Source organism: Miniopterus natalensis, chromosome 9, assembly GCF_054644295.1.
Source record: "Miniopterus natalensis isolate mMinNat1 chromosome 9, mMinNat1.hap1, whole genome shotgun sequence".
NCBI lineage: Eukaryota > Metazoa > Chordata > Mammalia > Chiroptera > Miniopteridae > Miniopterus > Miniopterus natalensis.
The window spans coordinates 15,509,542-15,528,090 of NC_142089.1; the positions used below are offsets into that span (position 1 = coordinate 15,509,542).

Sequence of the window (18,549 nt, forward strand, 5' to 3'; positions counted from 1 at the left end):
CTATGTAAAAAAAAAAAAAAAAAAAGTAAAAAAATAATGGAAGGTAATAACCCAAAATACTAATACGAGTAACATAATAGGGATGTTCTCTTTCAGTGATCTGTTGGCTAGTTTATTAAGTTCATGGTTCACGGGTGGCTTTAAAATATGTCCACAGCCCGGCCGGGCGTGGCTCAGTGGTTGAGCGTCAACCTAGGATCCAGGCAATCGGGGTTCGATTACTGGTCAGAGCTTGGTCCCCAGTTGGGGGCATGCAGGAGGCAGCTGATCAATGACTCTCTCTCATCACTGATGTTTCTCTCTCTCTCTCCTCTTCTCCTTTCCTCCCTCTGAAATCAATAAAGATATATTAAAAAAAATAAAAATAAAGTATGCCCACAGATTCTTAAGTACTCCACTAATTCTGCTCCCTTTGGGTATTTGAATGTAAACAGAATATGGTGAAGTGATGGTGTTAGACTTCAGAGACTAGGCTTCTTTTGCTTTCTCTCGGAGTGCGTGCTCTGAAAGAAGCCGTCACATGAGAACGCTCAAGCTGCACCATGCAGAGGTGCTATGATATAATGTTTAAGACTGTCTTCCATAGGGCTATTCCTCACACCATCAGATCCCCATGACTAGTCTTCTTAGTAAAATTCATGATGCCTATTTGTATCTAAAACTAACCAGTGTGGATGCACACTTCTGACTGAAAATCTGGCCAAAGAGAAACTGGTATATCCTTTCCTTTGGAATGCTTTTTCCTTTTCCCATCACTGTTCACCGTTCTTCAGAGTCACACTCAAATTCTACTGCACAGGAAAGGCGACTCTAATGTTGGCCTCCACCTGCTCCCCCACACCCATCAGAACTGCTATCTTTTCTGTGCTCCATCACATTTTCTATTGTCACCTCCTACCGCACGCCGTCATTAACTGTCTGCCGCCTCTAAGAGGGGAGCTCTTTGAAGGCTATGTCTTACTCATCTTCGTTTCCCCTCTAAACCTAGACTGTGTCTTGTGCATAACAGATGTACTGATATTTAAGGCATCATTGTTTTTATCACCTTAAGTCTTGGCCATTGTCATCAGAAGCCACATCTTCCACATGCACTTGGTCACATTCCTGTTAAAAAACAAAACCATACACTGTTTCAGTCCAGCGAATAGTAGTGCTATTACCACCATGATATATTGTAAAAATACCACAAACAATGGTGGAATGATGAAATACCTTATGGCTTCTCTTACAGTTGGAGGATCACTCTCACCCCCCTTGCTGTCCATCTTCTTTTAAGGCCTAATTCATATACCACAGTCTTCATGAAATCTTCCTTAACCAGCCCAATCCTCATTTATGCTCTTATCTCAATAGTTCATTTTCCCAACAGCTCATAGGTATGAGCACAAGCTCCCTTACATTGTCAGGTGTGTTTATGTTCTATACTAGATTGAAAGTTCCATTACACTGCAGGCCTCTTATGGCACAACCCCTATCTCACATCTCGTTTGTACCCTTCCAGTCTAGTCCAGTGACTTTATGCAGCATGTACCCAATAAATTCTTGCAGAAGAAACAGATGTTGGTAGAGTGTAGTATCACGACTGAAAGCGACTGAAACAGAAATTTATAAATTCAAACTTGGTACTCAGAAGTCAGATCTAAGTCAATCTCCTCATGTTATAAAAGTGAGGTAAAATGATTTACCCAAGTGAGTAACAGAAAGAAATTAGAAAAAGCCTTCCGATTCAAATCCAAGGTTCTTTCCACCAGGCCCACGTTAGTACTGATATAAAATGCCACCCACTGCCTAACTCTAACAGAGTCACTCCTCTGATATCACCTAGGGCAGTGTTGTAATGTCCACGTGCATCAGAATCCTCTGGGGAAGTTTTTAAAAAATGCATATTCTTGGGTCCACCCCAGACCTACTTGCATAGAATTTCTGGGAGTGAAGTCCTAGAATCTTCATTTTTAACAAGGTCCCCAGGTGATTCTTATGCCCCCTAAAGTTGAGAACCACTGACCTGGGGGGCAGGAACACATTCAGGTCAAATTCTTCACAGAACTTTCAGTCCTGAGTGAGGACTATGTCTAGAAAATCATTACAAATACAATTTGGCAATAATTACTGGCACATAGTAGGTTTTCAACAAATGTTTGCTGAATAAAAACTCTGATGTCCTAACTTATCAACATGTGAAGTTGAGGAAAGATTAAAACATTGTGGAGCTTAGACAAAGGTATTAGAGTTTAGAGCCCTATTAATTTAATTTGTTGGAGAATTGTCTGTTAAGTAGAACTAAGCTGTTCTGCTTTAAAAGGAATAGAATTACTTTGTGTTTATAAAATGGTATCTTATTTTACTTTAAAATTTTCACTATTTTTAAAACTAGGTAATACATGTTGTACACAGTTCTAAATTCAAAAGGACATTAAGTGACAAATCTGCTCCTCCCTACTTCTGTGTCCCAGCAATGCATCCCCCTCCCCAGAAGGACAACTGTTACTAGTTTCTTGTGTGGAGTAACTGCTTAACTGAGGCCCAAAAATGGGAAGATAACTTTCCTAACTTGGGACTCACACTCCGGTCTTCTGACTCCCAGTTCTATGTTTTTTCCACTAAACCATGTTTACCTCAAAGGTGAACTCAAATATCAAAGCCAAAATATTCACCAAGAAGTTCTCAGTGTTTCTTGGTTTTCCTTGCATCTAACTATAAAATGATGCTGGATGTCAAGGCTAATGCATACATGGAAAATCAACATGTACAAAATGTAATGAGTTACTGCAAGCATTTGTAGATCTAACAAATCTAGAGACTCTTTGAGAAGGTAAAAATTGAAGAATAGTCAAATATACTTTAAGAGCACAAATAAACCCACCTTATATATTATTTAATATATATCAATAAATTGGAATGTTGATTTATGTACCAGTGTTTTGCCTAATGGGTTGGCATTTCCCCTAGAGCTAGATCACTTCCAGAACAAAAATCAAATTTTTGAGCCAATAAAATTGAGGGCCAGAACCAAGACTGTGGTGACCCAACCAAGTCATTATTCCTGCAAGACTATACTGATCTAAGTAACCAGCTGGCCTCTCCACACCCACCCTATTTTTAAAACTAGGTAATACCACCCTAACCACATATCCTCTAACTATAATAAGCACAGCTTCACTAAATAGTTATTGAACAAAATGTTTCATTGAAGCACAGAAACAATTTAAAAGGCTTACCTCTAAGTCATTGAAAAATAGGTGTGTATCAGCCACTTCAAAAATCATTTCTTCCATAGTTAAACCTGAGCCAATCACTACTGTTGGGTCCTGGAATACAGTAAGAGAAAAATGTGCTTGATGTGGTACTTGCAGCACTGCTTCTGACCCTTAAATATTTCAAAATTATTCTGGGTCCAGGCCAAAACAACACAGACCCACAATAGTGCTTCCAACTATTACTGATGCAATTTCATTCATGGTTATAAGAATCTGGAATTGTGAAAAGTTAAAAATTTTAGGACTTTAGTTTCTAGAAAACCAAACCCACTTAAAAAAACAACAACCTTGCCCTGGCTGGTGTGGCTCAGTTGGCTGGGCATCACCCAGTGCACCATGGTCAGGGCACATGCCCAGGTTTCAAGCTAGATCCTTGGTAGGGGATGTGCAGGGAGGCAGCCAATCAATGTGTTGCTCTTATGTCAATGTTTCTCTCCCTTTCCCTTCCTCTGTCTAAAATTCAATAAAAATATAAAAAAACCCAAAAACCTGAATTTTGGGGAGAAATTCTGTTTCAGGAGAAATTCTAACTATTACTAAAATATTAGTATTGTAACATCCATTATCTTCTCTACACACACAGTATAACACCAGAAATCAGTTATCTGACAATCTCAACAACCAGGAAATAGGTAAACAAAGGCTAGAGTCATAATATTTGCAGAAAAAGCAATACACTTAGCTTGCCACCCTCCCCCAATGCACCTAGCTTTAAAATGAACAACCAGGTCTTTATTTAGAGGCTATATGTTCTTATTTTATATACTTTGATAAACAGCCTAATTATACAGTGTATGAGCTTGCCAGTCTATGTACTAAAAGCCTGTGGAAATTACTTCTAACACAAACATTAGTGATAATAAGGAATAAATGGGAATAGTAAGAGAGCAAAGGAGGCAGATATCTTTATAAAATGTATTCATAGAAACAGAAAAATAGGAGCCTGAAGGTAACTTAGTGTAGAAATATATAAGCCGTAGCTCAAAAATAGCTCATCCCTTTATTAAAACTGATGTTTAGATTGATGACTAAACAAGTTAAATTCTGCTTGGTATTTTTAATTTAAGAAGATATGTAGTCTATTTTAGAAAGATATTTTATATTTTATCTGTATTTTGACCTTACATATCTGGCATATACTCAGCTAAATGAAATGCACAGTTTGGGCTGTTAACAGTGACTTAAGGGATAGTACATTGGTCTTTGGAATACATAATACTGAGACTCCACTCTGTTTTGAGCATCATTCCCATACTGCATTTATACAGAATACCACTCTCAAAGAACTTCAGCTTTCAGCACCAGTCCCAGGTCTAGTCTCTAGTTTTATCATCAACTCTGCCTGACCATGCAGCCTGTGTGGTACAAGCTATTAGGTGAAACTTAACATGGAAAGGCCAACAGGGTAAGGTGCAGGGAGCAGAGAAAGTGATTTTGGTTACCTGCCCTTATAGCAGAAGAGGGGCAGTTACAACAAAGGAAGAAAGACTCACATTACCTTTCCATACTTCTGGGCATAGGATCCAGTAAGAAGGGAGTGAAAGATGATGATGGTTTCATCTAAGTCCCACAGAAACACCCGCTGAGGGAGGAAAATTAAAAAATGGGTGAACATCTTTTCTAATCACAGTGGAATAAAGCAAGAAATTAATGGAAAACTAAAAATTCACAAATATGCAAAAATTAAACAACGCAATCTTAAATAACCAAGGATCGAAGGAAAAAAATCACAAGTAAAGTTCAAAACCACCTTGAGATGAATAAAAATAAAAACACAACAAAACAGAATGTATGGAATGCAGCGAAAGCAGTGCTAAGAGGGAAGTTTATAGCTGTAAATTTGTAAGCTGATACCTTAAAAAAGAAGTAAGATCTCTCTCTTTTTTTTAAAAATATATCTTTATTGATTTCAGAGAGAGGAAGGTGAGAGAGAGACAGACAGACAGAAACATCAATGATGACAGAGTCATTGATCAAGCCCGCTACCCGGGCATATGCCCTGACCGGGAATTGAACCACAATCTCCTGGATCCTAGGTCAATGCTCAACCGCTGAGCCATGCCCGGCTGGGCAGAAGTAAGATCTCAATCAATAACCTAACCTGTATAATTTAAGGAACTAGAAAAAGCCAGCAGAAGGAAGGAAATACTAAAAGTTAGAATGGAGATAAATAAAGCATAGAATAGAAAAATAATCGAGAAAGATCAAAAAGTTAAAAGTTGGTTCTTTAAAAAGATCTACAAAATTGACAACTTTTAGTTAGACTGACTAAGAAAAAAGAGAGAAGACTTAAATTACTAAAATCAGAAATAAACATTATTACTAATTTTAGAAATAAAAGGGATTATAAGAGAACACTGTGAACACCAACAAATAACCTAGATGAAATGGACAAACTTCTAGAAATACACAAAGTACCAAATGATTCAAGGAGAAATAAAAATTCTGAATAGACCTTTAACGGGTAAGGTGGTTGGATCAGTAATCAAAACCAACCCAAGAAAGAAAAGCCCAGGACAAGATGCTTTACTGGTAAATTCTACCAAACATGTAAAGAAAAATTAACACCGAGCCTTCTTAAGCTGTTCCAAAAAGTTGAAGAGGGAACACTTCCTAACTCACTCTATGAAGCCAGCATTATTCTGATACCAAAGTCAGATAAAGATACAACAAGGGAAAACAAAACAAAAACTGTAGACCAATGAACATACTTATAAACACTGATATAAAAATCCTCAACAAAATACTAGCAAACAAAATTCAGCAGCATAGTAAAAGAATTATACATTATAATCAAGTGGGATTTGTTTCCAGGATATGAGAATGGATCAACACACAAAAATGAATCAATGTAATAAAAAAGCACATTACTAGAATGGAGAGAAATGGTATCTGACAAAATTCACCACTTTCATGATAAAAATCCAATTAACTAGAAACAGAAGAGAACTTCTTCAACATAATAAAGGTCATATATGAAAAACCCACAGCTAATATCCCACTCTATGGTGAAAGACTGAAAGCTTTACCCCTGAGATCAGAAATAAGACAAGGAAGCCTGTTTACACGACTTCTACTCAACACAGTATTGGCAAGTCTAGCCAGAATACTTTGGTAAGAAAAGGAAAAAAATGTACCCAAATTAAAAGGAAGAAGTAAAATTATCTCTGTTTGCAAATGACATGATCTTATTATACGTAGAAAATACTAAAGAGTCCACACAAAAAATTGTTAGAACTAATAAATGAATTCAGAAATCAGTTATATTTCTATACACTTGCAACGAATAATCCCAACGGAAACTTAAAAAACAATTCCACTTACAACAGCATCAAAAGTAATAAAATACTTAGTAAGACTTATAAACTGAAAACTATAAAACATTGCTGAAGGAAATGAAAGAAGACAGACCTAAATAAATGGAAGGATATCCCACATTCATGGATGAAAGACTTAATATTGTTAAGATGACAATGCTACCCAAAGCAATCTACAAAATCAACGCAACCTCTATCAAAATTCCAACAGCAGCCCTGCCCTGGTCAGTGTGCTCAGTGGTTAAGAGCGTTGGCCCACGCACCAAAGGGGATGTGCCTGGCCAAGGGCATGTACCTGGGTTGCAGGTTCGATCCCTGGCTCCAGCAGGGCCCATGCAGGAGGCAACCAATCAATGTTTCTCCTCCCCTACTCTCTTCTACTCTCTCTAAAATTAATGGAAAAAATATCCTTGGATAAGGATTAACAACAAAAATATTCCAACAGTATTTTTTTGTAAAGAAATAGAAAAATGCATTCTAAAGTTCATATAGAATCTCAAGGGTTCCCAAATAGCCAAAATAACCTTGAAAAAGAACAAAGCTGGAAGATGTTCATAACCTTGTATTCTTAGGTATCATACCAAAAGCACAAGCAATAAAAGAAAAACAACTTCATCAAAATGTAAAACATTTGTGCATCAAAGGATACCATCCAGAAAGGAAAAAGACAATCCACAGAATGGGAGAAAAATATTTGCACATCATATATCTGATCAGGGATTAATATCTAGAAAAATTCCGAAAACTCAAAAAAACCCAAACCACCCAATTAAAAAATGGTCAAGGACCCAGGCCACTTGGCTCAGTTGGACCATCATCCCACACACCAAAAAGGTTGCGGGTTTGATTCCTGCTCAGGGTACATACAAAAATTGTGGGTTTAATCCCTAGTCCGGGCACCTCTGGGAGGCAACTGATCGATGATTCTCATTCTCTCTCTCCCTCTCTCTAAAATACAAAGAAAATAAACAAATGGCTGATAAATGCATGAAAAGATATTCAACATTAGTAGTCATTAAGGAAATGCAAATCAAAACTACAATGAGATAGCACTTCACATCTGTTAGGATGCCTATTATCAAAAATATGGGAAATAAGTATTGGTAAGGATGTACAAAAACTAAAACCCTCATGCATTGCTGATGGGAATGTAAAATGGTGTATTCACTATGGAAAACATTTTGTTGGTTCCTCAAAAAGTTGAACATAGAATTACCATATGATCCAGCAATTCTACTCCTAGGTTTACCTAAAATCATTGAAAAGGGGGACTCAAAGAAATACCTGTATAGCAATGTTCATAGCAGCACTATTTAGCAGCTCAAAGGTGAAAAAACCCTCGGTGTCCATCAACAGATGACTGGATAAACAAAATGTGGTATATATATATATAATACTACAATGAAATATTATTCAGCTATAACAAGGAACAAAGTTCTTATGCTTGCTACAACATGGACCTGGAAAACATGCTAAGTGAAAAAGTCTGTCACAAAAGGATAGGTATCGTATGATTCTACTTTTATGAGATTATCTAGAACAGGCAAATTCAGAGAGACAGAAAGTAGAACAGAGGTTACTAGGGGCTAGTGGTGTAGAGAATAGGGAGTTACTGCTTAATGGGTGCAAAGTTTTTGTTTAGGATTATGGAAACTAACAGTGGTAACAATTAAATAACACTGTGAAAATATTTAATGCCACTGAATCACACTTAAAAATAGTAAATACTACGTTATGTATATTCTACCACAATTTTCAAACTTGAGTGAGTTCTCTCTGTTTTCCCCAAGAAATATATTAGGACTTTAGATTCTTTTTTTCTCTTTCTTCCTCCCCCCTCCCACCAAGAATAAAGGGAAAGAGAGGTTCCAAATACAGTTTCAATTTACCCATGTCTTCAAAACACCTACCAATGGGCTCATTTTTATTTTATTTATTTTTTTAAATCCTTACCAGAGGAGCCCAGCCGGGCGTGGCTCAGCAGTTGAGCATCGACCTAGGAACCAGGAGATCAGGGTTCGATTCCCGGTCAGGGCACATGCCCGGATTGCCAGCTAGGCAGTTGCTCAATGACTCTCTCATCATTGATGTTTCTATCTCTCTCTCTCCCCCTCCTTTCCTCTCTCTGAAATCAATAAGGATATGTTTAAAAAAAAAAAAAAAATCCTTACCCGAGGATATTTTTTCCATTGTTTTTCAGAGAGAATGGAAGGGAGAGAGAGAGAGAGAGAGAAAGAAACATGGATGTGAGAGAGAAACATCGACTGGTTGCCTCCTGCTCTCGAGATGCCTGGGGCTGGGGATTGAGCCTGCAACTGAGGTACGTGGACTTGGCCAGAATCAAACCAGGGACCCTTCAGCCTGTAGGCTGACACTCTAACCACTGAGCCAAACTGGTTAGGGCAATGGACTCATTTTATTTTTTTTTTAATATATCGTTATTGATTTCAGAGGGAGGAAGGGAGAGGGAGAGAGAGATAGAAACATCAGTGATGAGAGAGTGGTCATTGATCAGCTGTCTCCTGCACGCCCCCAACTGGGGATTGAGCCTGCAATGTAGGCATGTGCCCCGACAGTGAATCGCACTGCAATCTCCCAGATCCTAGTTTGATGCTCAACCACTGAGCCACGCCTGGCCAGGAGGACTCATTTTTAAATACAGTTTGCCCTTTTCAAATGATTCTATTATAGAAAAATTGAAAAAAGCAAAAGGATTAATATCAAAACTTCACTATTAGTAGCTTGTATGACTTTCTAGTCTTTTTATAATAATGAAGCCAAATGTATGCCCATAGTAAATTCTTATAGTGCTTAACTACAGAATAAATGAGTATAAATCTCATTAATAAAGTTCCAGATCTGGGTTGTACGCTTCACAGAAACTTGGCGTAAAGCACTCTAGTCTTCTGTTTACTTTGAGATTTATGAACAGCAAACAGTACAACATTACTTGTGATACCCTCTGCTTTCTGAATATGATGCACTGTTCTTTCTGTTCTCCTCTGGAATACAGAGAAGAGTTTCTTTCCCTTAAAGAGTTACCTGGTTACTTAAATTCAGAAAAGTTTTTTTGATGCTTTCAGTAAAAGCACCTGAAGTAATATGGAAAGTTATGCGCATAGACAAATGTGTTTTTACATTTCTCTTTTCACTTGGCAAAATCAGTTTCTCCTGACCAGGAATTAAAGGGTACACAACATAGAACCATATTATTCCAGAAGTTTCAGATATATATATTTGATAAACTTCAGAAATGAGGAAAAAAACAAAGTAACTCAAAGGAGTTTCTTCTCATACTTCTAATTCACTGTCCTGGGAAGAGCTGGCATCAGCTTTCCTCTTGCCCCGGTTCTTTCCAGTCATATTTTTTCTGGACTGGTCATCAGCATCTTTACTTGGTGTAGTCTGGGACAAAGATGGGCTTGTAGAAGGGTCTCCTGAAAAGGAAAATTAAGACATTTATTGCCAGTAGTCACAGAGCAGGAAGAGGGTCAGGAGACCCTCTTCTGTCCTTAAGAATCAAATTGCAGAGACAAAGGGTAAAAAACCAAACTTTATCTAAGTAATTTGGGAATGCAGAACTGGGCGTTGAGCATCAACAGCTCCTAACAGCATCACAAAGAGAGTTATAACCAGAATTTATACACCTGCATCCCAATGAAAGAACACATCTATAAAGTTGTTTTGAAAAAAAAAAAAGAAAGAAAGAAAAAAGAAAAAAGGGAAGGGAAGGACGAACCTGAGTCTGGTCAAGCTTTTAGATCAGAGTTTCTCAACTTGGCACAATTAACATTTTGGGCCAGATAATTTTGTTGTAAGTGTGCTGTCCTGTGCATTGTAGAATGTCTGGGTAAGCAGCATGCTTGGCCTCTATACTCTAGATGCTCACACAGTGTGACAACCAAAACTGTTTTTATACATCGCCAAATGTCAAAGGGGGCAGAGGGGAGGCACACAGAGCAATATTGCCTTTAGTTGAAAAAGACTCCTCTAGATTCATTTACTAAATTACAGTAACATATAGAAGGCAACAAGACATGTTAATTATCATAAGGATATAATCAACAAAATTCAGGAAATGCTATGGGATAAACAACAGTTTCTTGAACAAATAAAGTACACGGGGGAATAAAAAAAAAGAGATGGAGGAATTTACAGGTTAAAAGAGACAAAATATGTATCTACCAATCACATGTATGGACCTTTCTTGGATCCTAATTTAAACAAACTGTAAAAAGAAAAACAAAACTCCTAATATTTATGAGAAAACTGGAAATATGAATACCTCTTGGTAATTTATGATATTAAGGAATTATTGTTGAATTATTTTAGATGGGATAACAGAATTGTGGTTATGTTGAGTATTTATCTTTTAGAAATATGATGCCTGGAATTTGGAGAGGGAATTGGATGAAGTATAGTTGAAACAAGATTGCCTATGAACTGTTAATGGTTGAAGATGGGTGATGGATACATATGGGTTCATTATAAGTACTGACAACTTCTGTCTATGTTTGAAATTCTCCATTATTAAAAAATTAAAATTGTTATAAAGAACAAAGATATTCAGAGAAATGAATTCAAAACTAAAGCATCAGTATATGTAATTATTTCAACGTTATGTAAGTTTGAAATGACCATCTGTATGTCCATTACTTAGAAGACTGGTAAAGGCAAAATGCATAGAAAACTGCTTTAGCTGATGTAGAAGAGTTTTAAAAAATGCCTCAGAGCTAAAAGCAATAAACAGTCCTTCCTCAAGTTGCATGACATGACAACAAACCATCAAATTTTCATGAAAAATAGAGATAAATAAAAGTATGTGCATGTGTTTATTGAATATGTGTATAAAACCTTTAGCCAGGGTTTTGGTTTTTTTTAATCTGGACATCATAATCCAGCAATACATTTCAAAGCTAAATGTACAGATCTAAATTTGTAGGTTAAATTTCATGTTTCTTTAGCTTTTCTTAGACTCTTAAAGGGATCCATGACACAGAAAAAGTTAAGAACTACTGCTCTAAAGCTGAGCAGAAGTCCAAAATATTTAGACTAAAACTAGACTCCTCCAACTTTTATAAAATGTGCCATGGTTGTGAAATACCTTGTGACAATCATGTTAAAGCTACAGGAGGGGGTAGAGCAAAGTGGGAGTCATAATTACACTCAGCCTGCCAAAGACTTCTAGTCTGGTTCCAATGTTTAAATACTCCTGAAAGGGAAAGTCAATAGCATGGTAACAGTATCTTAAACCAGAACAAAATAATCTTCACCATCACCTATTGGATGAAGTGCCCTTAAGCCAAAGTTGTTAGAGCTATGGTACTTACCAGAGGCAAGTCTCTGTGCTGCAGGCGCAGGTACCATGACACTAGGCTTCTCCGTCTGGTATGTGGTTGCTGCTAATGTGGTACTCTCAGCATCACTGTTAGTTTGGCCTGTGACTCCAAAGCTGGAGCTAGGGTAGCAGGCCTGGTACTGACTCTGACCAAGAATAGTATAGGTGGGATAGTCCTGTAGACCAAAGGGATTAAGGGAGGAAAACAAGTCTTTTAGAAAAAGCAAAACATTAATTTCAACACAAGAGACTTTCATGTCCCTCTTATTTATAATTATCTTCCTAGAACATAATCTGACCTCTCATTTGCCTATCTATATCTTTCACTTAAACAAATGATTTTCAAAAGGCATTCTGTTGGACACCTGAGTCAAGAGGAGATGCCTCAGGGCTGTCCGGGATGACAGGAAGGCTGAGAGGGAAAGGTCCCATGCATGCACTCTACATGCAATGTCCCCTTTTCTACTATTGCAGCTTCCTCCCCTATTTTATGTACTGAATTTCTAGATAAATATCTGCATGAAATTCTTGAGGGCTGATATCTGTAAGAAGTTTATAAACCACTGCACTAGAGGGCAGTGCTTCTAAGGACAGAAGACCTTAAACAAACAAACAAAAATCACATATCCTATATTAAAGTTTCCCAGTTTAAAAACTGAGTATCTTTCTTTCTAAAATAATCAGTGTTTCTTTAGAATATTCATAGGGCATTTTTGGTGGTTTCGTAAGCACATACATGTCAAAACTAATCAAATTGTACAATTTAAATCTGTAAAGTATACTGTATGGCAATTATACCTTAATAAAGCTATTAAAAAATGGGTATGATGTACAGCTCAAAAAAACACCTTAAAGAAGTCCATTGATACTGATATTGGTGACAAGAAGAGAGATGCTAACTGATCAGACCAATTATTTATAAAGAGTACATAAGCATCTAGCCTGAATATGTGTGTGTGTGCGCGCGCATGCACACACACGCATGGGTGGGAATAGGGAATACTAGCTGTACTCAAGGGAGTTAAAAATTTAGCAGGAGCTAAGACCAAAACATTTCCAATAAGTTGGCAATAAATTATATGTCAAATGAGTGAAATACAGAGGAAGACAACTATCACTAAAGATTGTGGTAGAGAACTTCCTGAGAAAAAGGCAGAGGGAATAAATACATGAATAGGCTCTGAAAAGGTTTTATTAAGGGGCCAGAGATGTTCAGTCTGGTTGAAAGGATCTCTGTAGGCTTGAATGACTAGTTAAGGAATATGACTTGGATTGTTTAGGCAATGGTGATCTGCTTATGTGGGGGCAGGAAATGGGGATTATCCAATTTAAACCAACAAGTAAAAATACAAAAAGATAATGAGCAGGTGAATGCAGGATAAAAAGTGGCATTTAGAGAGAATTGATCAGATAGTGTTTTAGAAAATGGACAAACATAGCAAAAATTGAAAGATGAATAGTTAAATACAGTAATTCAGAATTAAGGGGTGGGAGGACAAAACATGGGAAATGATAACAGAAGTGAAAAAGAAATGGCTGGATTAGGGATAAGTGAGGAAAAAATACTGATGACTTGTCTAGGTTTATTAAAAAAACGGTCTCGCCGGGCTGGTGTTGCTCAGTGGTTGAGCATTGACCCATGCCCCAAGAGGTTACCAGCTCGATTTCCAGTCAGGGCACATGCCTGGGTTGTGGGCTCGGTCCCCAGTGGGGGGCATGCAGGAGGCAGCCAATCAACGTTGATTCTTTCCCATTGATGTTTCTCTCTCCCTCTCCCTTCCTTTCTCTCTAAAATCAATAAAAATATATATTTTTAAAAAAGGTTTTATTGACAAGAATTGAGAAGTCCTAGAAAAAAGTGGTTTTACTGTTGGAGAACAAGGAGACAGAAGGAAGGGTAGAAAGAAAGGTTGGTTTTAGATATGATGAACTTAAGGAAATAGCAGGATATTTAAGAAAAAATGTCCATCAATAAGCAGGAAGCCTGCACCTACCATAACATTAGGACTAGAATCATTTCAAAGGTAGTAAATGGATATTGTGAATGTGGTTAAATGTTCCTGGGGAAAAAAAAACATGGGAAACTAAATGCAGATCGTTCCTGATACAAGATAAGACCAAAAAAGAAAAGCTAAGAAAGTGAGAGAGATAGGTGTACCTGAAGAGTGCTAGGTACATAGTAGGAACTCAATAAATATTTGTGGATTAAAAGAATGAACAGATGCATGAATAAACATAAAAAAAACACACCAAAAATAGTAGTATGTTAAATGCAGCCAGAAAAAAAGATCTATGGATACAGTGGTTGATAATACTAATTGCTGCAGAGAAACAACAAATTAAAACATAACAAAGGCACTGAAGACTTACCAGTGATCGAAGCATAAAATGTTAACAGAACAATGATAAAAACTAGACCACAAAGAATTCACAAAGGAATGAGTGGCTAAATAAAAAGTGGAAGAAATATTTATTCATTCCACAAATATTTATGATGTGCCTTTAATGTGAGTGCTAGGCATTTTTATGAACTCTGGAAATACGTAAGTGAACAAAATAGAAAAATAAACCCCTACCCTCACGGAGTTTACATTCTAGAAGGGGCAGGGTAGGAGGCAGAGACACACACAGCAGATAAAAGGAGCAGACAGAACCATATCATTGAGAGGCTCAGCAGAGAAATGAGAGAAACTGGATGGTAGCTTGAGAAACCATCCAGGGTACTGGTTCTCAGGGCATGCAGAGAAGGGTCTCTCTATAGCCCATACTAGTTGTTTTTTGGATTGTCAAATTGACAATGAAGAGAAGAAGAGCTAGCTAGATGAACCATATCTAATAGGATGAAAAAAGTTGCACTGTACCTGGTTTGAGATGCTGGAAACTGCTGCTGCTGGAATATTGGCAATCGTAGATGAAGTGGATATCAGGCTGGCATTTGTGCTTGAAGCTATAGGATTGAGAATGTTAAGAGATATTAAAGATATTATGTAAAAGGCTAGAAGAAATTTAAAATATATTATATCTTAAATAAACAGATCTACAAGGATATAAAGAACATTAGGAAAGGAAGCAAATACTAGTTTTGCTCTTTTACATGCTATGCCATAATTTAGAATTGATTAGATAAAACAGTTCAAATATTTTTCTGTTTTGACTTCAGTCTTCAACTATTCCTACTAATGTCCTAGAAGGATACATATACAATGCACTGGTTCATACTAATGATATCAATAAAGTCAGATGCTAAACCAAATGACTGCAGTCCATCTTCTCTGGCAGTTGAAAAATGACTTACCTGCAACTGGCCTACTGACAATCAATAGAAACAACAAGAGCTCTGGTAAATCCACATGTAAATCCTACACACTATGGTATTTATTGTCACTTGCCCCAAATTATGCCTTTCCTGATGCAACATAATAAGTCTGAGAAAGAGAGATGGTTCTCCAAATTCTAAAGTACTTGGGCACTACTCAATGGAATTATTAATGTGGATCAACAAATACCATGATCTGGCATTTAATGATTTTACCAATGACCCTGGAAAAACTTAGAAAATATTAAGCATTATTCTGGGCATGTAAAAATATACCCTATAAGCTAACCAGGCTGCCTACTTTGAGATAAGGAATTTGTGTTAAGTTTCTCATACCCTTCTATGACAGATTCCACTAAGGTTTTAATCAACTCCTCAGTGACTAGTATTTGCCACAGAGTTTTTTCCAGGTGGACAATGTAACTGAGATTGAGGTAATGGTCTTGAATTTTTCTCACTTACTTATCATAAACACGCTAAGAAATGGTTCCCACTGCAGTTGCAAACACTGTAAGGGGTTCAGCATCAGGTAGACCTGACTATTTGACTACCTAGCCCATTAGCAACAAAGTCCTCTAGAGGGAAAGTTAATAGGAAAACCTCCATTAAGAACATGGCAGGTGGTCCAGCCGGTGTGGCTCAGTGGTTGAGAATCGGCCCATGTACCGAGGTTGCCAGTTCACTTCCTGGTCAGGGCACATGCCCAGGTTGTGGGCTCGTTCCCCAGTATGAGGCAAGCAGGAGGCAGCCAATGAATGTTGATTCTTTCCCACTGATGTTTCTATCTCTCTCTCCCTCTCTTTCCCTCTCTCTAAAATTAATAAAAACATTAAAAAACTAAAAAACAAAACAAAACAATAGGGCAGGTGAACAAATGCAGCAGAAACTTGCAAGTACTGGTCAAAATCAGAGGAAATTTTTTATCCCTTTTCTCAAGGGAACCCTGTTTAGAAGAAAGTCTAGAAGAGATTAAGGTAAATTAGATATAAGGAATAGCTAATGCTGCAATGCCAGCTTTCTGATGAAGAACCTGGGACAAAGAAGAGTTAATTTGTCCACAGTCATGGAGATACTGGTAGATAGTCAAGATGACAAATCTGGGATCTCCCAATTCTTTATCAGTTGCAGATTTAAAAACAAAAGCAGCAGCAATAAGATATGCAACAAAAGCACAAATTTAGAGGATCAAATAAAACTCAAGGGGTAACTCCTACTGCTGTATACCTAAAGACTATTAGCTCTATATACCTAAAGACTATTAGCTCTCCCAACGCCAATGGCATAGCCAACTCTTTCTGGATAAGTCTCCACTCCTGTTTTGACAACAGAGCTAAAATCATAGACAAAGCAACTGAGAACTATGCCCCACTAGAGGTCGACCTAATACAGTCAATATACAGAGAGCTTTAATCAGAAGACTTTGGTTACAGAACTGTGAGAGGCAGGTTGAATTAAGTGACATTGCCCTAAAGTTGGAGGGTTAATGGCACATAAAAGTTGCTGCAAGATTTAGTTTCTACCCTTCAATTTTATATATGTTTCTCCACCACCCTTGCTTACCCTGGCCTTTTCAAGTTATTCAAAACAAGAGAGGATCTCTGCCTGGACTGTTCTCCCTGGCCTGCCCCTCTCATTCTCCCAGCATCGTGGCTCTTCCTTCTCAGAGACTCTCTCTAACCCCTCTATTAAAATTAACTTTTTTCTTGTTTTCCCAATCACAGCAATCTATTCTTTATTCCTTTCAGAGCACTTTTCAAAGTCTGTTTATTTTCTTGCCTGTTTTCTATCTCCTCTACTAGTCCGTAAGCTCCATGAAGGCAGAATCTTAATATCTTATTACCTACAATATCTAGCAAAGTACCTGGCCTACAGTAGGTGATGCTCAGTAATTACTTGTGGGATTCATTTATATCTTGTATACATGTATAACTTATAGAATTCGTGTATAGCATGTCAAGATCATAAAAAACAAGGGAAGTCTGAAAAACTGCACAGTCAAGAGGAACCTAAGAAGACATAACAATTAAATGAAATATGGTATCCTGGATGGGATTCTGGAACAGAAAAAGGACATCAGGTAAAAACTAAGGAAATATGAATAAACTATGGACTTAGTAATAATGTACTAATACTGGTTTATTAATTGTAACAAATGTTCCATCCTAATGTAAGATGCTTATAATAGGAGAAATTGTGTGCATGGTGGGGGGAATATATATAACTCTCTATACCACGTGCTCAATTTTTCTATAAATCTAAAACTTCTAAAAACTAAAGTCTATAAAAAGACAAATATGGTCAACAAAAGACTATTGTATATTGCCAACAACATCAGAGCTCAAAGACATTCATTAAAAGTCAAGACTAAGTTAAAATTAAATTTGAAATTTCTGTAATTAATTTTGCCACTTGAGTATTAATCATTTAAACCATCTCAACTGAAGAAAATAACCAGGATTGGGCCACATACAGACATTCTAGGAAAAGATTAATATAAAGAAGCCAAATCTATTTAATCCAAGGGTTTTCATGAGCATGAGGTATAAATTAAAGGTGATCAGAGCTGATCAAGCCAGAAGTGGAATTTGGTTTTTCAGATAATTTCCCTAACTTCCTGAAGGAAGAAGGGTTGTTGTCAATTATAGAATGCTTTGGGTTGGGATAAGGGAACATTGCTGTTTTGATCACTTAAAAAAAAAAATCAATACAATACTCCTTGTTTTTATTCTGTGGAATGACTGGGTAGTTACATAGGGGGAAGGAAGCAGCCCTGGGCAGCTAACAATTTTCCGTGCTAAAGGAAATGAAAAGCGGGGGTGAGGAGAGTGAGTGGAGAACCAAGGTCATTTAAATGTGCCAATAGCCATATTTCATTTTAGCCAATTGTTCCAACTTGTTTTCTACCACTGTTCCTTCAAAATAAGTCGCAAAAAAAATTGATCAAGTTAATGGTACACTTTTTTTATATTAAATTTTTCAATTACAGTTGACATTCAATTTGGTGAACTTCTGCCTTAATTTCTGTGCCAAAGTTCTAATGTACAATACAATAGACCAATAGGTTAACCAGAAAAAGGAATGAAAAATAAATTTAGATATTTGCCACTACAGGTTCTTAATTATGAGAGGGTTGATATTGATACCATGACTTTAATATTAAGAAATTATACGTTTTCAATCATAAATCACTCACGCTCTGGGGTCTGACTGCCCAGCTAACATCCTTACTTTATTATTTACTAACTTTGTGACCTTTGACAAGCCACTTTGCTTTTTTGTGTCTTCTGTTTCCCTTCTTTAAAATGAAATAAATAACAGAAA

General features: G+C 37.0%; 1 protein-coding gene across 3 annotated transcripts in view; it reads right to left on the reverse strand.

Annotated features, from left to right (window-relative positions):
* EYA3 (EYA transcriptional coactivator and phosphatase 3) overlaps positions 1-18,549 on the reverse strand; it is an 84,253-nt gene that overhangs the window by 12,568 nt on the left and 53,136 nt on the right. For all 3 annotated transcript variants that reach the window (XM_016216849.2, XM_016216858.2, XM_087820245.1), the window contains 6 exons: positions 14,774-14,859; positions 11,905-12,088; positions 9,872-10,011; positions 4,756-4,839; positions 3,219-3,308; positions 1,046-1,104 (listed from right to left, as the gene is read on the reverse strand). In XM_016216849.2, the coding sequence (XP_016072335.2) occupies positions 1,046-1,104; positions 3,219-3,308; positions 4,756-4,839; positions 9,872-10,011; positions 11,905-12,088; positions 14,774-14,859 (643 nt within the window). The remainder of the gene's footprint in view (positions 1-1,045; positions 1,105-3,218; positions 3,309-4,755; positions 4,840-9,871; positions 10,012-11,904; positions 12,089-14,773; positions 14,860-18,549) is intronic.